We start from the raw sequence: 23,707 nt of genomic DNA, 5'->3' as shown, positions 1-23,707 counted from the left end.
AAGTTTAAGTGACTTCAGTCCTAGATTTAGACTTTGATAGCCTGTGTCCTTTGTTAAACATAAACTGCCAAATCTTACAGCTGCTTCAAATGATTCTTGCTGAATGGTTTTTAAAACTGTTTCTCTGTGCCTTGCTGTAGGATGTATGAAGGATGTCAGATTTAACAACTACAGAATCCCTCTGGACACTCATGGGAAGGAGCTGGTGTCAGTACTGAGTGCCCAAGGCATCAAAGAAGGCTGTTCTTCAGAGGCCTGCAGGAATAACCCTTGCAATCAGGAATTTGTTTGTATTGATTTGTGGATGATGCATGAATGCAGGTAATTGATGAAAATAGAAGCACAAAACCCTTCAGAATGAGGTGTGAAAGGGTGGATGTTGAAGTGTGCAGCTTGAAGGCTGGCACTGGCAATCTCATTAAATCCCTGGAACCACAGTGGCACACAAAGCTGGACATGTGCACAGGGGATAGGTTACTGTGTCCTTAGAGACATCACCACAGCTGATGTAGATCAGCCTGGCTCCAAGGATTCTGGAGCAAGTGCAGCAGCAAATCTAGAATGCTTGTAAACCCTGGAACCAGGACAGGAGGGTGTGTGAGCTGGAGTGGCACAGTTCCCTGGCTGTGTGGTGAAGCTTGTGCAGCGTCAGTGTTTTCTCTTGTGAGGGTCTGATTTCTTACACTGCTCCAGGCTGCCACCTCTGTTCCCTCCCAGGCTCCTCCAGCTGCTTTAGGAACACCACACTACTGAGCTTGGATTCTTGTGTTTGTGGCTGGGGTCAGGACAACACTAATTCCTGTTGGTTGTGGTGTGCAAACGAACACTTTACTTACACGCACTTTAATGTTTGCACACACTCCTGACTGTCACTGCCCACACAAATGGAGTTCTCTAACTCTGGAAACTCAAAGAACATAGTGCAGCTTGTCCCACCTAGCCAGAACTGCAGAGACCAACCCAGCTGGTTCTCACAAGGATAATCTTGCAGAAGGCAGTGGAACTACCTGAGCTCTGAAAGCCCCAGACTTAAGGGTCTTGTTGGAGTCAGTGAGTTAGGAGTCTCTCTGAGATCTTCAGAGAGAAATCAGTGTGCAGGGATTGAATTAAAGCCTTTGGATGGATTAAAGTATATTAAGCCTCTCACACATAAAGCAGACATTTAAGTAGAAGTAAGACAGTAATTTTAGAGTGAGTTCTAATGCTTTTAGTAGGTGAAAGGTTTCAAATGCCTGAGTAGCAGAGTGAGTTCTAGTGAAGGTTGAAACATACTGATATCTTCAGTGGAGGCTCCAGGACCACAGTGGTAGACAGGACTTAGTCATAATAGAGCAATAGTAAGAATATTGCTGACATTTCTTAGATAGAACAAGGCAGATTGTATGCATAGTTCTATACGTAACCTGGTGAGATAAGAAACTAGAATTCTAATGGTTAAGGAATGGTGGTCTGAGTTTGTCTCTTAGCTTGTTGGAAAAATCCTATATAAGAGTATGTATTGGGGAGAGTTGGTGCTTTTAGCCATTCTGCCTTCTAGCCATTTGCTTATTGCCACTGCATTTGCCATTGTTTTTGCCATTGCTTTTTGCTATTGCCTTTGAGACTGATGTGCTTGGTAATAAGATGTGCTTTGTAATAAGTAACCTTTTTAACTATTAGCTGCTTGCTTATTTAAGATAACCGGACGAAGCAGGAGCCTAAGTGCTCAGAGTAGGTGCCTAGGGCACTGGAGGTCCGAGATCCTCACAGGTCTGAAGGTGTGGAACTCATGCTATGGCTGCCTCAGGACCTGTCACAATTTCACATAACTTAGTCCCAGTAGCTGCTTCCGAAACCGTGCAAAAAGCGTCACCAAAGTGTGTTTTAAAGCCTTCAGTGCTGCCTGTGGTGGCTGTTTTGTCCCAGTGTAACGGTGCCCTTCTGCCCTGGTGTGTGCAGCTGCCCCGCAGGACACATGATCCTGGAGAACGCCTCGGGCCGGCAGTGCGTGCACACGGCGTGCGCCGAGCGGCCCTGCAACTACGGCACCTGCGTGGCGCTGTCCCCCAGCGCCTTCCAGTGCCACTGCCCCGACGGCTACAGCGGGCGCCGCTGCGAGGTCACGCTGGCCATCTTCCACCGGGACACGGGCCTCAGCTTCACCTCCCTCCTCGCCATCTGCGTCTGCTTCCTGGCGCTCCTAGGTAGCTATGGCAACTACGTCTTGTACTACCTGTGGTGAGCACACGTGTCCTGTCCCCAGCCACCACCGCTCACCTCTGCCGAAACAACGGGAGACTCACCTCTGCCTTCGTTCCTTTGCGTGCTCCCATCTCTGGTTTCTCATCCCTCTGTGCTTCCATCGCTAAGTGAACCAACGTTCGTGAGCTGTGGAAGGTCTCTGCAGTTTTGTTTTCTTCACATTTTCACGTCATTGTTGAGGAGCTGTTCAGAGGCATAACTGGATTTGAACAGCAAGACTACCAGATAAGCATTGTTTAAAATACTGCTGAGCATGAAACAGATTTTTCAGTCTAGGAGAAACTTCCTGTCTGATAGGAATACACTGGTCAGGCAGGAACAGACTTTGCATCAGTTGTGTCCCAGCTCCTAAACAGCTGATTTTGTCTTCCTCAGCCATTTTCAGGCTTAGGCATTGAATCTTGAAGAGGAAAACCAGAAGGATCTTACTAGTGAGGAAGGATCACATCTTGGAATCTTTCTTGCTTATTCAAATGTCATGGAATTTCGTCTGAGGAAAGACACAGGAGTTTTTTCCTGGCTGCTAGTGTAAATGCAGTTTTGCTCAGAAGTTGTAGTAAGAGTATGGAAATACCATGATTTCCCCCAACTCTGCTAGACACTATGTTTGCCATGCAAATATGAGCAGCAAATTTGTGGGAAGCTAAGTGGTACCACAGTTCTTGGAACTCCAGATAGCTGAGGTTGGTAATAGATCTTTATGTTAGAGGAGTGCAGGGCATGACCTCTGTGTACCCCAGTTTCAGTCCCAAGGTCATTTAGATGCTGCTCCACAGAACTGCTGCCATGTAGATATTCTGTAAGAGATTCTGGTTTCTTTAGTTCACTGCACTATTAATTTATGATATTCAATGCTTTGAGGTCTTACTCTGAGCCTTTATTGATTTTTATAGAGTTGGTAGCACGGTGATACACAAGTTTCTAATTATAGGATGTTCAGTATCTGATGTTGAAGCTTGTCAGTTGTGTAAATAAATCCACTTCAGCATTTAAGAAAAATGTTTAAATTAATGAATGCTAAGGCAAAATGTGCCTGATTCTTGTGCTCTAGTAAACCATCTAAAAGTAATTTCCTCTTCTGTCTTGTGTCTTCTTGTGTTTCATTTGTGTGTAATTGTCTGTCACTGTCGACATGTTACTATTTCTTTGTCCCCCTCTGCAATGCATTTTCTGTCACAAAGTTCAACTCTGCACAGGACAGAGGCAGGTCAGACACTTGGTCTTTAATCAACTTCGAGTTGGGCTTTAAAGGGCGTTGCAAAATGCTCTTTAAAGGCTTTTCTTCTGTGTTTGATGTTCAGCACACTGGACAGTGCAAACTCCAGACATTTGCTGAGAAGGCCAGAGTGCAGCCGTGCTGGCCCTGCTGTGCTCTGGGGTTTGCTGGTGCCTGCATCACCTGTGCTCTGCTCCTGTGTCCCACAGCTCTGCTCAGCGCCGGCTTCCTCTGCGCTCACTGGAAGGCGCGCAAGGCTCTGCACGGAGGCGTCTGCCACGGCTCTGCTCATCCTGAGGACCTGGAGGACATCAGGGAAAACATCCTCAACTACAACGAAGAAGGGGGTGGGGAGCAAGATGAAGTAAGGTTCACTGTTATGTTACAATTAAGAGGGGACTGGTGCCTCACCATGCCAAGGAAAATGCACTTTGTGCTTTGTCCTCAGCCTTTGTTCTGCTGATTCAGCCCTGCAATTGGCAGATGAATTACTTGGAAGGGCCTGTACATGAGGGTGGATGTTTCCTAAGCAGGGATAAGTACCTATCCATTTTTAATTTGTCTTAGAGCCAGTGATCCATGCATGTTGAAAGAAGCCTGTAGGGTGAGTTTAGCAGTAGGGAACAAACAGCTGCTGGGTTTGGTTTCGGGGCTCAGGAGACACTGAGCTTCTCAGGGCTCATTTCTGATGGAGCTCAAGGGCTTGGAAGAGCCTGGTGTGACTGTGCCTAAGGGCCAGGCTTTTCCAGAGACTGCTCCCAACAGCAGGTCTTCACACCTCCCTTGTTGGGGAAGAGGAGGTGCTGAATTGGCTCCTGAGTCCCTGGGGCATGTGGTGGTTGTGGAAGAACCTTTCTGCATTTTTGTGTTTAGGAGATAAAACACCAGTGAATACAAGCTGTTTCTACTTACAGTAGAACAGATTATACCCAAAGCAAGCATTCTTAACATTCCTGCTGGCTGTTCTAAGGTTTTCACCTGCCAGTGAAAGGCAGAGCTTTGAAGGAAAACTGTGGATATTAGAAAGAAGTACTCTTAATAGATTATTTACTGACCTATAGATGTGTTCTATGTTTATAAAAGGTAAGAAACTTCATTGGCAACTGTTCATTTTATGGATTCAAGAGGTGGTGTGACTCTGCAGAGGTAATAATAGTCATAGTGCCAGTGTGATGGCCCAAAAAAAGGCAGTGATTTAAAAATATTCTTACTTGTAGAGTATCCTTATTTTCTTGGTGAATTAGTGGGAATGTAATAAACACAGACATTTCCCATGTGATAACACAGACAGCTATAAATCCTGTTTTCCTTAATCAGATTAACTTCCTCTGCAATATTTTGCAATTTTATACCCAGAAGGTCTCTTTGAGGAAATATATAGTTACTGTACGACATGTTTAATTACTTTTGGAGAGTTCTTAAAATACACTCTTTATTTTAAGCAATGGAATCAAATTAGTGTCTTGATGATCTCCATCAGAGGAGATCTATTACTATTACTCTACCTGAAGAAGCAGTGCTTGGAGTGAAGCCTCTCTGGGTTCTGTGTACTCTTCCTAAATTATTCAGATTTAAGAGTTGCTGGGATTGCAGCTAAAACTTTTAAACCTAAAACATAGTTGTTTGTCTAGATTAAAAAAGCCGAACAAACAAACCAGCCCCCAAAATACCTAGAATTACACCTCCTTAGTTGTGTTCTAATGTTACCTCAACAAAAGGATCATGGGGCTGCTTGGATAAGAGAGTTTCATTTGTGTAATGTTTGGGGATGGTAGGACTGTAGGGACAAGAGCTTTTCATATGAAGGAGTTTATGCATCTGAAATAAATAAAATTTTCTCCCAGAGAAATTGGGAGCTCATATAAATTGCAGGAGGTCAGTGCATTGTTGAGTACACACTGAACTCAACTGACCACCAGATGTTGTTAAAAGCCAGCTCTGGACCCAGAGGCAGCACTAGCACTAGAGCTGGGTTTGTGGATGGCCAGGCAAGAAGGGTTTATTATCAGAAGAAATGTGTCATTTTAATGAACAATTAGTAGCAGTCAAGGATGCTTTTAATATCACTCAGTTCAGTGAAGGGATGATCCTCAAGTTTATAGTGGAACAAGCTCCCATTTAACTTGTGTCTGATGAAAAGTTGCTCCATGTCACAGATTCTCCTGTCCATGCTCAGAGTGGTGCTGGACCGGGGCTTGCACTTAGGACATGCCTAAAGCAGGGATCTGGGCTGCGTGTCTCAGTGTTCATCACCAACACTCCTCAGTCTCTGGAGGAATGGAAACAAGCAGCTCCTGTCCCAAACTCCATCCTGCACTTAGGCAGATTCTTGTTTGCAGGTGTGGGGGGTAGGGGGTTAAGTTGTTCTCTGTCTCCAGGGGAAACTCAGCAAAGCTCACTGAGATTACCTTGGTTAATCTCTTATAACATGGTTATGCACAATGCCACGTGCTGGAAACTAAAGAATTCTCTTGGGAAGTGCTGATTCCTCGTCTCTGTCACTGATGGTGCCTGTTCCCATGAACAATATTAGCAATACAAATAATTGTTTGCTGTAATGAATTGTGTCTCCCACCACCTGTCCGCATTGTTCCTTGGCTGTAAATCAGTCCAGGGACACAACTTTGGGTTGTAGGGAGGTGAAGGTGAAAGACTTCACTGCAGGTGATTCTGATCAGTGGATACCATTAACTGTTGGCATTGGCAGCTTTGTGCCAGAGGTTGTGGCACAATTCCCAGACAGCACTTACTGCACTGAGCTGGGAGGGAATTAGACTTTTTTCGGGAGTAGGTAGTTTTACTTGGCTTTTACCATTGTGCCATTGTCACTTAATTAGGCATTACTCCAGCGACTGGTAAAATTTCATCAGAAATCACTGTGTATTTTTGTACTACTACTGCAGAAAGATTTCTTTAATGTGCTGTTTGTGAATACCCTTCTCACGTGTTCTGCCACGCTTGTGGGATCAGTGTCCAGTGATGGTAAGTCACTCGGTTCTGAATTTCAGAACAAAGATTGGGGCATTTCTGTCAGGTTTATTTAGCTTTTGGTATGAAATCAGACTGGATGCTGACGCAGAGTGCACAGGTGCTCCTCACAGGCTTTCCCAGGTGCACTGCAGGTGGCAGAGTTGGCAGAACACCCAACCCTTCAGGAGTTCGCGGCGAACGGACTGACTGGGGATCACCCCTTCTTTATTCGCAGCAAACATGAGCCTTTGGCCCCCGCAGAGCGTTAATGGACGTGCCGGTCTCTCTGCAGGACGCGTACGACATGGCGGAGCTGCAGGTGTCGATGCAGGGCAGCCCGGCCCGCGCCGCGCCCGGGAGGAAGGGCGGCCATGGCGCCGTGAGGGCGCTGGGCCCGGCGCTGGGCCCGGCGCTGCCCGCGCTGCTGAGGGAGGCCGAGCGCCGCGCCCCGGGGCCGCCGCAGGACTCGCTGCGCGTCTTCTGCACCGAGGGCACGGGCTCCAGCGCCGGCAGCCTCAGCTCCCTCAGCTCCCTCGGCTCCCTCGGCTCCCTGAGCTCCGCGGGGCTGCGCGGCGGCGGCGCCTGCGAGGACATCCAGCAGTGGGGACCCAAGTTCCAGAAGCTCAGGGAGCTGTACTCGCACAGGGAGGCAGGAGACCTGTAGCTCCCCAGGGCTGCTCTTCTCACTGCTGGAGGCAGAGGTGAAGCAGTTTTTGTACTCCTGCTCTGTATTACCCACACCCGGCCTTTTTCCCTGGTTACAACAGGGATTCAGATTCCCACTAAGGAGGCACGCTTGGCACTAAGTTGAAAGATGAGTAGGAGCTAATCTCGGGATATATACTTACTGGGAAGGACAAAGAATCTGCGGTACACAGTCATTCACATACTGTGGTAAGAAGTTACAGGTATTTTCCTATCACTGCAGTAATGCAGGACTCTTGAGGGATCCCGTGCTCACAGCCTGGGGCGTGCTGGAGCTGAGGGAAACATGCTGGGTGTGCTGTTTCTGGTGCTCTAACACTTCTTTGAAGAAAAATCCACCTTGTCTGTTTCACATGTAAATGAAGTCCGTGGTGTATTGTCCTCTCATTTCCCATGGCCCAGGACAGCCCTGCTCACCAAACACAGTCCAGGGGCACAGGTAAAGGAAAGAAGTAAAAGGATGAACTGGAACTTCAGTTATACTGTGAGTAAATCCCTTTATGCTGCCACACAAGGGCAGAAACTGGATTTAGGCATAACACATGAACCCAGCTGCTTACAACTATGTCATTTCCCCAAGGAAAAGGCCAGGTGTTCTGGCTACATGTCTCAAAGGGAGCTGGTCAAGAATTTCAGTAGCAGACACCACAGTTCACCACAATCTCTCATTCCTAATGAGCTGCTAAACTGAGCCTACACCAGCCTGAACTGTGCCATTTGCATCTACAACTCTATCCCTCATGTTTTGTTAAATCTCTTTGATAGAAGTACTGCAGGACATAGCTGGGGACAGAAAAACACAGGGAAAAACTAACAGCAGTAGCAGGCGGTGGAATATTATGCTTTAAATTAATCAGGCCGTTTTTCAAACAATTTAATGTCCAGCTACTATGCTGGATTTTTCTTAAACTTGACAGTATTTGGAAGAGAGAAGGTGCCACTAAATTAACTTTATTTTTTTTAAATTGAGACCACTTGTACAGATAAATGGACTACAGTGCAGCAAACCCAAAATCTTAAGCTGTGCTGTTTCTTCTATGTATCATATATAAATTATATATATTATAATATGTAAACTATATGTAATATGCACATTATATATTATGAGCTAATAATATGAATATATCCTAGTATCTGATAATTTGTTTCATTAAAACAAAGCATGAAACGATGTATTGTAACAGACATTCAAACTGCTTTGCTCACAGTAACTTGTTTTGGGAGGCCTAGCTTTTACTTTTATACATCTATTAAAACCCCTAAGTAGGTGAATGCTGTCTGCAGGCCAGCTCAGTTTGCACGTTTCCCAAATGAGAAATGTTCACACAGTACCTTGTTCTCATGTGCATTTGTGCCACTCTCTGGAAAATCTTGAGTGCAGCATTAAGCACTGGTTACACACTGCAGGTGGTGGGCATTGTTCTCTGGAAATCCTAAATTCTGGTTTTACTCACACCCAGTGGTTTTGGTTCACACACGTTAGAGAGTCTGTGATTTTGTAATTTTACTGACACATTTATTTGTCTGGGAGGAAACCTTGGCTGAAATATCTTGCAGTGTTCACCAGTCCAGTGTGCCAGCTCCTATATTCCACTATCTTAGCAGTCACAAGCAGGATATGGAAAATGAACTAAATATATATTATGCACAAAAATCTATTCCTTATTTTGTCTACATACCTTGTGTTCTTCCCAAACCTATGGACATGCTGTCGCTTTGGCTGGTTTTAATTTAATTTTGTCTGTAAGCTCCTTGGGGCTAACCTGTCTTTATTTGCCTGTGAAGTGTCCTGCCTATCTCAGGCACCATATAAATAATAAACCAGCCTTCTCTCCCAGGTGTCTCTGCCTTGTTTGTGTTTAAGGATGACTGAAGGGTGGACTCTGTTGAATTATTTCTCAGTTTTGATCAGATACTTCCACAGGTGCTGTGCTGGCTGGAAAGTTCCTGCTGCTGGGCTCAGGATGCAGTTACCCACCCAAAGAACACTCTGGGATTTCCCCAGGGGAACGAGACCTCATCCAAGCTCTTCCTCCATCCCTGAGGAACTGGACTGGTCCCTGGGTGAGAGTCACCCACAGGAACCCTGTGGGTGACAAACACGGGTCACACAGAGCAGCCACAGAACTGCTGATGTTCAGATGTCTCAGTGCTGTTCCAAACGTTGCTGCCCTGCTGCTGCTTCCTTCCCCCTTACAGCTGTAGCCCGACTTTGAACAACATGAAAACAACACCCCCCAGAGCCTCGGAGCTGCCTCTGCACTCATAGTGAGCCCCACCTTGTTCTGAGCATACAGAATACAACAGCAGGGCAGGAAACATTTCCAAACTGCTCTAGGAGCTTGTCTTGATACAATCTCAGTAACAGAACACACTCATTTGCAGCTGTCATGCCCTATTAAAGCCTACTCTTCCTCTTTCCAGAGTTCACTAATTAGTTCACTTAATTTATCTATTTGAATTTGCATGCTGCTCTTTTAGTTACTGTGCAATTGCTGAAATCATATCCTCACTTGTTCTGCATTTGCACAGACATACACAAATATTTCAGTGCCTCTGCAGAAAGGCTTTTCCCAGCACTGCCATGGCTGCCAGGGAGAACAGCTGGCTTTCCACAGAAAGCTGTGCCATGGGTCAGGAGGGAAGGAAAAATATTGAATTAAAAAACCCATTGAGTCCCTAGGTAGTGGGATTTTCAGTAATCTAGTACTTTTATTAATCTTCTTCCATGTTCTTTACAGACTTTAAACATATAGTAAGAACATTTTATTTAGCATAAAATGTTTGTAAAGGTCTGAAATTCTAATAATCATGTGGATATTAGTATTTAATCTGGCTGCCTGTCAACTACATTAATCTTTGTGGTTTTCCCCTGTTAAAATAACATTCCAAGTACATAACACGGAGACAAGCTATGGGAAAGCTGATTGTCCTTAGGTCTGACCTACTGACCAGCAGGTTTAGGAGGGAAAGCAGGGCTGTAAAGAAGCAGCATTAGATGGGCAGAAGAAAGTCGAGCATTTCCTTAATTACAAGAATGCTAAAGCCCGTGGCCATCTCCTGGGGATTTAAAGGAGGTTCCCTGGAGCCCAGAATCCCCTCTATGCCAAAACACACGTGTGGCTCACGTGCCATCAATTACATCCATCCCTAATTAATGCTGCTGACAAACTCCCCCCAGCCCCCTTTAGACCAGTCCTACACATGGGCAGTTTTATCTCCAGCTCTGCACATCCTGCAGCTCCTGCCACAAGTCACATCACGACATCCTGCTGCATTTACAACCATTGAAATGTGCTTCTTCATCCCAAAGAATGCACTTCTCTGTTCATCAAAATACTAAACTTGAGCTACAGTGTGCAAACAAGCAGGTCCCTGTTGGTCAAAGCATTTAATATAAGATTTCATACATATATAATACACTTAATAAATAAAGAAATGATATTTATTTAAATGGATATACTGCTTCAGTCTACTGACCTTACTGGAGTTGACATGCACAGGATGATGACTGGTAAAAATCATGGTTGGTACCTTTAGCTCCTAACAGAGGAAGCCCAGTGAGCTGTTAAAATACAAAGGTAACTCCAAAGTCAGTGCTATACACAATATAATAAGCTTGAGAAGCCAAAATTTTGCTTTCCTCCATAGGGACTGAAGCAAAGCTGATTCCCAAACCAAGTCTTTCTCAACCCATCCCAACATAAAAACAAGCAAAAAAAGTGACTTTAAAATTACACAGTTTATTTAGTATACAATAGTCATTACATCTCTTTATAACAACATATTATAAAATAACTATGTTAGATCCCACTAGCAGAACACTGAAACAAGAAATGAAAACACTTATGGATCTCAAAGGCTTTTCTCTCCTAAAAATGTCCTGGCTCCTTGATAGCATTTTGTCTCTGCAATCTAAAAAAAAGTTATTTATACCACAATCCCACTGATCACAGGCAGCACAAAGTCCTTGTGGCCACCAAGGAGCCCACAGGAGGAGCCCTGTCCCTGCCATTCCCTGGTGTCAGCGAGGGGAGGTGCAGCCCTTCTCCCCCAGCCCCTCCCAGGCCTCGTCTCAAACTGGGGCAGGGAGGAGCTGCTCCCTCTGAGCTGGGAACCCTTCTGGTCCTGGCACTGGGATTTACTGTTTGAGCAGGCTGTCTGAATGCTGCACTACAGCCCCTGGAATATTCCTTAGTGTTACACCTTCCTGATAATCCCTCATAATATATCTGTCTAAAAAACCCCAAACAAACCAGTTAGCACTTGGTAGTTTCTATGAAAAGGTTAAATTTCTCCTTTGGCCATACTAGAGATTGCATTTTTGAAATAAGTCTGTTTAAAAATAATTACTGTTCTAGTCAGGATTTCTTAGTCTCAGCTGTTACCTACAAGTAACTTCTGAAGACAACAGGCTATCACTGGGCCTGGAAATCCCTCCCCTCCACCAAAGGAAAGTTACTGCACCTTTCCAGAAAGATCCAGTTGCATTGTAGAAGAAGCCATAGAGCCCAGACATCTTTTACCTTTTGTGTGCTTGTTTTCAATTACTGAAGGCACTCACTGAGGGATTCACTGACCCAGGCTTGCAGCAAGAACCACCATGCATCATTACAGGCCTAATTAAAGTTTTAATACTGATTAAAATGCTTTATTATTGTATTATGTTAAACTGCAGTGGTCTTCAACCTCATTAAAGGATACAGGCTAGGAATTACTCAGGAGTTTCAGCTGCTCAGTGTAGCAACCCAGCTCCTGTCAGCGTGTGATTTAACACAGCCTGGCTACAGCACAGCCTTCTGTGCCAGAGAGAAAAGCAGAAGGATGTTGAACATTGTTTAATGAGTATTTACTGAATATAAAATTGTTTGAGCATGTGACATAACCATCTCCATCTCTTCAGTAATTTACCTTGGTTCAACTGAAAGGGAAAACACTTAAATCATTTGGAATTGGAGCCCAGCTCAGTTGTGACAGCTAATCTCATTACACATCTTGATTAAATTAAATGTGGAGTTTGCTATCTGTAGCACTTTAAGTTTCCCATCATTAGAAATTAATTGCAGTGGTAATTACTATCACTGAGTTATTTGCACAGGCCACAAACACTCTTATAGGTGTTCAAATGTTAATTCAACCTGGGCCTAGAGGCACTTGATTATTACAATTTAAGAAACAAATGAGCCTAGTGGATGTCTAATTCAAGATGGAGAATACTGTGAGGCTTCCAAATTTGATTTCTGATTTCAATCTAAAACCAAAGCAGTGCTAAAAACACAGCAAAAGCCATGTGGTACCTTCATAACATTTAGAAATCTGATACAAATCACAAAGTTCAGGCTGGTAAAAAGACAAAGGGTACAAACAAATCACAAAATTCTCAGCATTGAGGTCTGACTTCACTTAATCTTCCATATAATTTTAAAATACTCGTCATCTCTGTTTTAGGCTAAAGAACAAGTCCACAATGATTTTGTGCTAAAATATAGAGCTTTGTGTCTGAAATAATACAAAACAAGGCTCTACTATCTGAATGTATTTGAAATACTGGTTTCCTGCTGATTTAGAGATGAGTTTTTCTTTTGTCCAATTTGGTATCCTAGTGGGATTCACGCAAGGAAAAAAAAGGATCTCCTGTAGTTCAGAAAGTATATTCAGAAAAGTGTTGTGACAATCCAAACTGAGAAATTTGGATTTTTGTTTGTTTTGAGCATTTTACAAGGATACAAACATGCAACATGTATCAAGCATGCTCCAGCCTTTTTTCTCACTAGAAATATGTAACACTCCATCATTAAACACTTAATGTTATAAACCAGTTCGTTTCTGATCACTAAAAATGCTGGACCAAAGATTAAAGTTTTTTCTTCAAAACTGTTTGCTTAATCTGCACTCACTGATTCTGCAATCACACAACACTGGAAACTCATATCTGCATACATTCCCAAAGAATTCAGAAAAGAGGCACTGAAAGAGCACAAGGATTTGTCAAAAAGGATCAGACTGCAAGACAAAACTTCATTTTGTGACTATTTTTAGGATTCACAAAGGCAATGCTTACTCAGGGCAGGAGTAGCATGGGCTGCTTTCACTGAATTTCTACCATTTGAGAGGAAGATCTGAACTGCTGAGCAGATTCACAGGCTGGCACTCAGCAGTGCTTCCACAGGCTGCTGCCTTTGTCTTCCAATCAGTTAGAACTGGAAAACAATTAGAACCTAATAGAGGGTCAGAATTTATAATCGAAATGGTCCCTGCTAGCATTTATTTATGAATTTATGAAAATTTTGGCAACATCAATAAGGTTATCAAAATTAAACTGTTTCCAAAAAAAATCACAGTAATTAAACAAGAAACCATTGGTGTAAAATGTCTTACAAATGTAACCTGTTTGTAAACTTCATCTGCATTTCCTAATGGGGGTCCTAGCAGTGAAATACTGAACTTGAAGTCACGGTTGGAAAAGTTATTTATGCTTGGCAAGTCTGTAAACATGGAATGTTTTGTTTTGAAACACTCTGGTGAAGTGCATGGTGTAAGAAGGAAGGTCTTTTTTAATTTCCTCACAAAAGCGAGGATACAACGAAGGTTTCAAATCAGGTTCATTCTCTCCCAAGCCATCCATGATCTGCAATGAAATGGAACAGATGTGTGAAATTTCTTTAGCCAATTCACAGTTACAGGCAATAATAAGTTCATAAAAACCTTCACAACACATTCACTGTGGAGTGAATGGTCAGGCTGGCCAGGTTTGTTCATGGTATGAGACAAGTGGGAGGAAGAAAAACAGCTTTAAACCAGTAAGACTTAAGAGCATTGTCTCTAAATGATAAAGCTGCTTTGTCAGAGGTGTGTGTCAGAGGTCTCTATCTGCTTGGGCTTGTGCAGCCTGCTCTGGCTTCACCTCAGCCCCAGAAATGCCTGAAAACCCCCCCGACACAGGGCGGTTACAGAACCACACTGCACCTGAGGGAACTGAAGCTCTGAAGTGATTTACACCTGGGAGCGAACTCTGCTTGTGTGCTCCTAATCTGGAGCTTGTCAGGAAGTGATTACTTATCCTGCCCAGGCTGAAATTCCCCCTTTTTTATTCTCAAATACCCTTAAAAGCAAGCAGTGTTAATTTGGCCATTTTGAGAATGTCTAAAGGCTCCAGTGGGTTTTCCTTCCCACAGTGCAGGTATGCTGAGCTACCTCAGATCTCAGTAACGGGGTTTCAGAAGGAAGTCAAGCCCAATGTATTTAGTGCCTTGGCTGTGTATCACTCACGTGGCCATTGGCTACATCCAGCAGGTCGCGCAGGCGGCAGCCCCTGCTGTGCCTCCTCTCGTAGCAGATGCTGTCCTCCAGGATCACAAAGTCCGTGCCGAAGGAGCGCAGGATGCCGTGCACCTCTGCGGGAGAGCGCTTGGCATAGATCTGGTAAATCTGGGCAACAAGGACACAGCTCCAACACACCACACCACCACTCACTACTGCTTTGTTTGCCCTCTCATGACTCCTCTATCTTGAGCCAAACAAAGAGCTGAGACTGAGAAACCACGTGAATTAAATGTTATAGAAACAATCTAGACATGCTTTATTCAGTAGCCACGTGCAGCTGTGTGTTATGGTGAGGATGCTGCTGGATAGTGCTGTCAGGCTTTGAGAATGTCTCAAGTAAAGAAAAGGGTAGGGGAAAACAGCCTCCCCAGCTCTGTGTGCAGCTTCTCAGGGTGGTTTCTGTATCAAATGCTGTCTGCTGCTCTGGGAACTGAAGGGAGTTTTTACGGAGTGCTCCACGTGGGTTTAACAGCCCAAGTGGGCACCAGGATCTACTGATGCCACAGTAGCCAAACCAGTGTCCTTGGGACTAGCTGGGTACCCAGAGCTGCTCAGACACTCACCAGCTGCCAGGAGTGAGTCAGGGGATCCCCAAGCAGTTAAATCCTGGGCCTGTGCCTGACAGTGAGTTACTCCATGAGTAAAGCACGAGGTGCCTTTTGCAGTGTGCCATTAGGACATTACTGTTTTCTGGAGTGGAGTTGGTGACATAGGCAAGGATTACTTTAAAAAATCAGAAATCTCTTACCTGCTTTGTTCTCTCTCTCAGGTTCTTATCCTCATAGTGGGGATGGTTGGTTAAGGTCCGTCCAGTGCACAGTTTGACTCCTGCCAACAGCTGCATGCTCCCAGCAAACACTGCTGTGTTTGGAGTGTTTGACCTAAACAAACATTGATAAGTCTGAGGAAGTCTCTGCAGGGGTATTTTTGCAATGCTTGTGACAGATCAGAAGGAAAAAAAAGAGTGGCAAAAGTATTTTTCTGCTTCTCCTCTATTCAGGGAGCAAACTGTTCAAGCAACTGTGTTTTCTTCAAATGCAAGGAGATAAATTATGATAATACTCAACTGCAAATAAAAAATTTACTAAGCACTATGAATAAATCTAAGGAAAACATGATCCTGACAATTTCAAACTATTTCTGTATTTCACATATTTCTCAGGTTCATAAAGCCTCTGAATATTTACAGATTTCTATATTCTAATTCTTTAAATATTTCAAGAAACTTATTGTGACTTAGGTTTGTGTCTGATATATAAGGTACTTTATATAAAATTAATTATTTAATGTGAATGGTAAAACTTTCTGTTCCTGTCCTGGCATTCACTATTCACTTGCAATGAAAACTTTGTTCCATGAGACATTAATCTTCCTATTCTGACAACTGTGGGAGAGAAACTATGAAAAAAGACACCCCAGTTGCAAAAAGCTGGGAAAGGGGGATGCAGAAGATGCCAGAATAATTCTAATAACTTATTGTTACTGTAACCTTTGAAATTCCAAAGAGCAGTCCTGGTATCTCAGAATCATTCAAATACCAATAATGAAAAAATTATCTTTGCTGACCTTCTTCTCACCAAGTTTACAATTTAAAATATTTTCAAAGACACAACAGAAGGGCAGAGCAAAAAGAAAGAGTAAAAATGCCAGGCAATGGACATTCCTATAATCAGAATAATTGAAACTGGCCCAGTGTGCTGAAGTGTTTTCTAGTGCTTAGTAGGCATGTAACCATGGAAGGGTCTGTGAAGGCTAAACCAGCAGAAAGCAGCACACATTAAATCAACTAAAATGGAATTAGAATGTGAATAGGTGCCTAACATCCCCATGCACACACTGAAGTACTCCAGTGACTGTGACACTTTGGGTACACTTCAGGGAGCCTTTGGAAACTGCAGCTACAGTCATCTTTAAGCTCCATGATCAGCTTGAAAATGTTGAGACAAGTATTAAATTTTACTATCGCCTTTCAAGAGATTATGCTTAGCAAATGAATTAATAATTACAAACCCTGCCTAAAAAATCTTGCACTGGTACATTAATCTCATCTAGGAAGCCAGAGATAGTATTTTTAATGACCAGTTTAACTTTACTGATAGACTAGTCCTTCAGCACTTTATAAAACCAGTTTAATTTTAAAGTCTGAAAATATTTAATCTCTTAAGAAATTATTTATTACTTAAAATATTCAAAACCACAAGTGTCCTGAAGTACATGTTCCGTTAGAAGAAATTAATTGCTGTTAGAATTTAGTGCTATGCAAATGGAATGGCACTGACAGGCTGTCAGCCAGGACTCATCCCTGGAGCTGTGGGAAAGCACAAGTCTGTAGGACTAAGCTGCAAAGGACATGGGCTGGACTCACAGAGGGACTGGGGAGAGCTTAGACACCCAAATAAAAATGATGATTCTTAAAGCATCTTCAACATGTTTCTGTGTTTATGCCTGTGCCAGACAACTTATAATGTGACAAGTAGGTTTCTGTGCTTGTTCAAGATTAGTTCAAATTTTCAAACCTGACTGGCCTTACCAAGGCAATCCTGCTCTTCTGATTGCAGATTTGCATTATAATGGGCTCTGTAGCAGACTCAAACTTTCTTAACCCCACTCACACAGCCCCTCCCAACAAGTACCAAAGGCAAAACCACAAGAAAAAAAGCAAACAAACAAAAGAGCCAAACCAGCCTGCAGGCTCTTTTCTTTGAAAAGAAAGCTAAAGGGTGATAGTGCCCTTTATCAATAACCTACTGGTAAAAACGTTTGTCAAAATGTAGACTCACAAAATTCACTGAGTTGGAAGGACCCACAGGGCTCATCCAGTGCAGCCCCTGTCCCTGCAGACCCCCCAGCAATCCCCCTGTGCATCCCTGGCAGCGCTTCCAAACGCTCCTGGAGCTCTGGCAGCCTCGGGGCTGTGCCCAGGTAAGGTTCTGGAAGAACCTTTCCCTGGGATCCAGCCTAACCCTGCTCTGGTCGCAGGGAGCAGAGATGGGAGCTGCAGCCCCCAGTGAATCTCCCCTCAGAAAATGGATCATGGAGAAGATTCAGGGTTCCACTCCTCCCCTTTCCAAAAGCATTCACTCCTGCCCAGAAGGAGTGAAGTACAGCTGAGCTGCATTCTTTACCAGATAGTTTTGCCAGCACCTCCTGCTCTCCCTGTCCATTGAAGACCATCCTAGTGACCCTTGCTTGCTTTTCAAACAACTTCCTTAAGTGCTTTGGTCCAGGGTGGAGTCTAAAATCTTCCAGATAAAGGCAGATGTTTCCCTGTGATTTACAGGTTTGAAGTCCTAGGCAATGATACTTCTCCAGACACGTCACTGTCAATATTTTACTGGCCAGCTCAGATGGTCCCAGACCAGCAGGAGCTACTGGAAGCCCTCTTTCCCTGTGCTGCACTGGCAGTGCCAAGAGCACAAGTGCTGGATTTCAGTGTCCTGGGCAGAGAGCTGGGAGGTGACACTGGGAGGTGACACAGAGTCCCAGGCAGTGTCTGCCCTCTCCACTTGCCTCCCCAAGAGCTCTTGGGGTGCCACTGCTGAGTTCTGGGGACACAGGAGCATCGAGGAGCATTCCCAGGGCCAGGATGGCTCCTGCATGGTTCCCAGGGATGCTCCTGCCCATGCCCTGCCTGAGCCAGGCACTACCTGCAGGGCTCTGCAGCCAGGGCACCTCCCATGCTGCAAACCCCTGAGTGACACTTCTCTATTACACAAAAACCAAGCAATTTTTACAACTGTCTGAGCAAATGATGTATAAAATGAAAGGATAATTTGTTTTTATAGCTCTCTGCCAAGCTCCATACCACACTGCCCAACCTGCAAACAATTTATTCTCTAGGAAATGTCACTAAATAATGACAAGGACTTACAGGTCAAACTGATTTACATTATATAATTTAAATGCCATTCCAAGCAGACCTGATGGCATTTTGAACAAATAATCTCATTTATTTTTGAAGCTCTAAGCTTTCAACAAGTTAATTACAGCTGAGCTAATGGGTAAACTAAGCACTATATTACAGTGTAGGAACCTTTTCTTTACCTTACACTTCAGAATTTAGAGAATTATATAAATACTAAAGAATAACTCATTAAAAATAAAAGGGTTTTACAGGAAGTACTTGCACAGACTCAGAGTGGTAGTAATTCTTTTTCTTAAACTGCTAAAGAGTTATTGTGAGCTGGTTTTAGGAAGCACTAAGGAAGAAAGTGCCATTGCAAATACAGGCTACATAATTAAAAATAAAATGGCTATTTCTAGTAGAAGTCCTCCAGAGGTGAACCCTGTAGTTGGCTTTCAAAGCCATAAAATCTGACAAGTCTCAGATTATTCCTTTACTAGTGCCTGAGTATGGTATGAATCAACAAAGCAAAAGGATTTGAGAAAAGGAGATTCTGAGGAATATGCCATGATGATTTTTCTTTTTCTTTAAAAGAAAATCTTTTTATTTGCAGAATGCAATATTGAAATATCACAGATTTAGCTGCAGATGATAGGCAGTAAAGCACATTCAGTCACATTGTCATGGTTCTTTTTTTTCCCTCTGGTTTGCAAAGACTGAAAATTGCAAAAATGGAAAATGACAGCCACAAAGAAAGAGCAACAAATGCATTTTTTTGAGTCCCAGCTTCACTTTTATGCATGCAGATTATGCTCACATAAAGGAGTGCACCTACACAGATGGTATAAACCTGCTTCTCAGGCATTCTCAAGTTCATGCCTGAAATTTACTCACATGTCTCTCCAACAAATGCCCAAGAATTTATGAACAAGAATTTTTAAAAAAAGTGTAATATTGCCTTTAAAGTCTGGAACATGTGTTGATTTCAGTGTGATTACCCTTGAAAATCAGGAATGTAAGTAATAGAGTTAAACTTTAAAGCTGGCTCGAAATTAAAATATAGCCATTAATACAAATTAGTATAAATTACTAAAGGAAAGAACCACCATTGACACATCATGGGTGTTTCATTTGCATAACCTTAGGAGATTTTTGGAAATTTGTGGGGTTTCCACTAATATACAAATTTGCCTGCTTATCCCCACCCCTGGTTCAGGTACAGTTGACATCCAACAATGCTCTGCTGAATCTCAGTCAACTTTTCCATTGTTTTGGCTGTTTGCCAAGATTTCTAATAACTTCTTCTGTGAGTTTTAGCAACTGCTATTGAAATATTCCACAAGTGTAGACAGATTTCCCCTTTAAAGGCAGAAGACATTGCTTCTTTAACACTTACCAGGAGTAAACAGAGTAGGGAAGTTCACGCTATTGATTTGCTCATTCTACTGATATTCTTCCCCATCTCACAAATGAGCATGTTGTTCCTGTTGTCTTAGGGAGAAAGACCAAAACTAAGAATTTTAATGTACCTCCCAGCTGGGAACAGAGCTGTGAACTATCCTTGGAGCATTGGATTCTTGATTTTTTTGTTGAAAAAAAGCTAAGAAAATGAGATGGTGGGTAGGAAAAAAGCAGGAGACTGGGATGTGCAAGATCATTATGTAAAAAAATATGCTCTGCAATTGTACAGATACAAACCAGTAGATCTTCCTGAAAGTGCTATGGCTATTTTAGTGAGGGGAAGAGTAAGAAATGCATCTGCAGACACTTCACAGGGGACAGACTAATAGTTGGCCATTATTCAGATTGCATATTTGGACAAGTTAATATGCATTTAGAGCTAAGCAGACAGAAGGGTTTTCTTGTTGTGGAGAGATTGCAAGACAGATGAGTTATTCTTAATTCACTGCTATACATGACAAATTAGAGCTTTTCATACTGAGTTTTAATAATGAATGATTAGTTCCTGACACCAGCCTTGACAGGTCATTAACTACAGCACAACTATCAAGTGTTAGTAATAGTAAAAGTGTTCTCTTACACATCAAACTTAAGAAAATCTGTCCCACTTTGAGAAACTTACCATAAATTTTGTTGACTGGTATTTAAAGCACAGATAATTAACTCTTCTTCACAGGAATAATATTTCTAAATACAATAAATTCTAAGTAAAAAAAGAACTCTGTCTGTCATGACTTGGAATGAAGAGATGACAAGCACCAGTTTAGCATTCTCAGCACTAAGAACACATGAAAAATTATTCTCATTGGAGCCAGTCAAATCCAGTTCATGGCTGGGAATAACTCCACATGCATATTTTATGTATAAATCTATATATAACTCTATAATATTGCACACAGGAGACCTGAACTATCAGACATTTACCATCTTTTAATAAAACAGTAGTGCTAAATGGAACTGGCTGGTAAACATTAGTCACAAAAACATGTCAATAAGGCTGCAAAGATTCTAAATGATGGAAAAAATCATGGCCTGCTTTCAAAATAAGTCAGTGAAGGCTTGCAATATATTTTACTTCTAAATTACTCCTTCTATTTTATGGATTAAAGAAATATAACATTATGGAGTGTAAATATGTTGCTATGGGGAGAACAGGCTGGGTGACTGGTTTCACTGAAGTTCATTGCATATGAAGGAAATACTCCAAGGAAATACTTCAGAGAGTTCAATATTTAATGTGTATATTCAGATTTACTTTCAGAATGTTTTCCTCCATAACATGAAACCAATTTTCTTTTTTAAAAATCATTGCTGGAGTTGCAGATAAATACAAATCCCAGGAATCTCCCTTTCAGAAAGTTAATCTGAAAGTTTTTAGTGGTTACTCTATGTTAATAGAGAACATACCCCTTCAGTTCACAGCCCTCCAGAGAACATCCTACCTGGCCTTTTTTCACAACACCTTCTACATGCAGTATTCCAAACTGTTTCCACCTAAAAAATACCAACCTATGCTCTGTGAGAAAACAGAAGTGATGAGGTGGTAGTGGAATGATTAATTCATACTCCTGAAAGACTGCACCTATGCTTAGCTGTGACAAGTTCAAGTTCAATTAAAAATATTCTGCTTGCAGTTTGGAACACATTTAATTCTAACAAGCAGAAACAACCTAGATTGTTTTAAAGTCCAACAAACAGACTTCAGAGTACAAATTTTCCAGCACTACATCCAAGCTTTTTAACATTAGAGAGTTGAGAAGGACATTAGGTTGAGAGGGGAGAAGTACATTTATTTCACTGCAGAGGTCTACAAATGTAAAGAAGTAGCTATAACATGATGAGAGAAGCTTGACACCTCCAAATTTACTTCTTTTGACTGGGAAAATTGTGTCCTTATGGGAGCAAAGGGATCAGCTGGTTCCCTGATGCACATGGAACACAGCAGTGACACTGAACCCGAGCATGGAGCTGCTCATACCCAACCTCCTGATAACCCACTCAGCCTAACTATCCTCACGGGTCACCAGAGTTCACTGCTGAGCTGGGACAAATAAGGAGAACACTATAACTAAGAACATTAGATCTACACAAATAGCATTTAACTGAAATAGAGAAAAAATCCTCTTACTTAATCCAGTTCATCAGCTCCACAGTGTCTGGGTCATAGAATTCTCTCAGCTCTGATAGTTCATCCATTATTCCTGGCCAGAACTAAAATGGAAACAAAATAGAACAACCTGAAGACAGAATGAACAAAACAAGTTCTGGATGCTGACATGTATTACTTCCTCTTAGCTGGCAAGTAATCTTGTTCAGCTCATGGGTAAATTGCAAGGCACAAGTGTATCTATCCCTTCCTAGGAAGGAGAGGTGGCTATCACTGCTGGATGAACACAGAGTTTCAGAGTCTGAGATCTGCAGCTCCTGCTAGATGACCAGCAGGACCAGAACTGCCCATTGTCAATGAGAACAAGAGAAGGAAAGGCCCCAGGAATTAACATTAAGTTTGGAAAGGAAATATAAAACTAAATAAAAAAAGATAGCAAATCTGTATCAGAAGTAAAGATTATTAGATGTGCTGCGGATGCTATTGATGGTATTTCAGAAGTTTGAATTAAAAGAGAGCCACTCAAGGCAAAAATAAAAATGTGACAGAATGACTACAACTAACAGACCATCAGGGGAAAACATTTCAATATTTACTACAGACAAAGAATACATAAATCAAATCTGGAGGAGAGAAAAAAGGATTGAAACTGATTCTGAAAAGTTTAGCCCTCCCGTCCAAAAAGGGAGCAATGATTTATTCAAGGGTTTACTGTTTAAGCCAGTGAATATTCCAGGGCAGAAGGGAGCAATTGAGGAAGATAATGACAATGCTAATGACAGATTGCTGTGCATCAGTCTTTACTACTGAGGATGTTATAGTAAAACTTATTCCAAACCTGCTTTGAAATGCTACACAAAAAAGTCTAAGAAAACTCACCTGATAATCTAAAAAGCCATTAATCATCACATTTATATAATGCTCATCCAAGAGTTCAGAAGGAATTTGAATGTGGTGCTGCTGAGCCCCTTAGCAAACACAGGCATTCCTTCACTAATGGTGTAATTATGTGGCAGGACTGGGGGCAGGAGGTATAACTGGGCCAATTAAGATTCTCACTGGTGTAACTGCTTTTTAAAAACAATTGTTCAAGTACTTCTGTACTTCTGGCATCTTCCAGGTGGAGCCATGGCAGCATCACAACCCTGGGGAAGCTCTGGGAAGTACAGCAGTGCAACAGAGGTATTTCTGCTCTTCAGAAGCTCTCCCAGAGATCAAGATATTCAGCTGTTGTGAAAAGAGATTGTGGAGTCTCATAATGAATCAAAATTTCCTCTCTTCATTACTAAACTGTGCTGGATAGCTACACATTCCGAGCTTGGAGTCCTTTGAGTTGGAAACAGAAGGAAGGGGCTCTGCTTTGCTTTTCAGTCAGTGCACCCTGCCCTGTAACCTCCTAAGGAACCAGTGGCACAGATCCCTGCTCAGTGCTGGGGCTATTCCATGGCATTCACTCTGTAAAGGCTTTTTAAGTCACAGAACTGCAAGTTTTGAGTGAGTACAAGCAGTTTCCACTGGAGGAAAATTTTGGTCATGGGGCTTGCTATTACTGAATTGAAACATTTCCAGGTAGCACTACATTTGATTAGTAGAACCAAGAGAAAACTAAGGTACTTCAGGAGCTCCAAATACAAGAGAATGACAAATAAAAAGCAAAGCACATAAGAATATGGACCAATAACACTGACAGAACTTTATCTTGTAAACCAAGTATATGTCAGATTGAGAAAAAGTCGGGTGACACCAGGAGAAGAGAAAAAGAACAGATGGAGCACATCAGAGATGTAATGAATTGCTCAGAAGAGTGAGGGAAATGTGAAAGAGGTTTCCAACTTGTAAC

At 42.5% G+C, this 23,707-nt stretch overlaps 2 protein-coding genes across 3 annotated transcripts in view; one reads left to right on the top strand and one right to left on the bottom strand.

Annotated features, from left to right (window-relative positions):
- The window catches only part of LOC130257805 (neural-cadherin-like), a 61,500-nt gene extending 52,541 nt beyond the window's left edge, over window positions 1-8,959 (top strand). The window contains exons 30-33 of the mRNA XM_056500666.1: window positions 141-321; window positions 1,939-2,183; window positions 3,667-3,821; window positions 6,720-8,959. Coding sequence (XP_056356641.1) covers window positions 141-321; window positions 1,939-2,183; window positions 3,667-3,821; window positions 6,720-7,091 — 953 coding nt within the window. The 3' untranslated portion in view covers window positions 7,092-8,959. The remainder of the gene's footprint in view (window positions 1-140; window positions 322-1,938; window positions 2,184-3,666; window positions 3,822-6,719) is intronic.
- Window positions 8,960-10,855: 1,896 nt separating this feature from the next.
- Window positions 10,856-23,707, bottom strand: part of DPY19L3 (dpy-19 like C-mannosyltransferase 3) — a 35,059-nt gene continuing 22,207 nt past the window's right edge. For both annotated transcript variants that reach the window (XM_056500530.1, XM_056500529.1), the window contains 4 exons: window positions 21,889-21,971; window positions 15,204-15,336; window positions 14,402-14,560; window positions 10,856-13,760 (listed from right to left, as the gene is read on the bottom strand). In XM_056500530.1, the coding sequence (XP_056356505.1) occupies window positions 13,599-13,760; window positions 14,402-14,560; window positions 15,204-15,336; window positions 21,889-21,971 (537 nt within the window). In that variant the 3' untranslated portion in view covers window positions 10,856-13,598. The remainder of the gene's footprint in view (window positions 13,761-14,401; window positions 14,561-15,203; window positions 15,337-21,888; window positions 21,972-23,707) is intronic.

This window comes from Oenanthe melanoleuca, chromosome 11, assembly GCF_029582105.1.
Source record: "Oenanthe melanoleuca isolate GR-GAL-2019-014 chromosome 11, OMel1.0, whole genome shotgun sequence".
In the NCBI taxonomy this organism is placed as follows: domain Eukaryota; kingdom Metazoa; phylum Chordata; class Aves; order Passeriformes; family Muscicapidae; genus Oenanthe; species Oenanthe melanoleuca.
The sequence above is the reverse complement of the archived record's forward strand: the minus strand, read 5'-3'. Positions and strand labels throughout refer to the sequence as shown.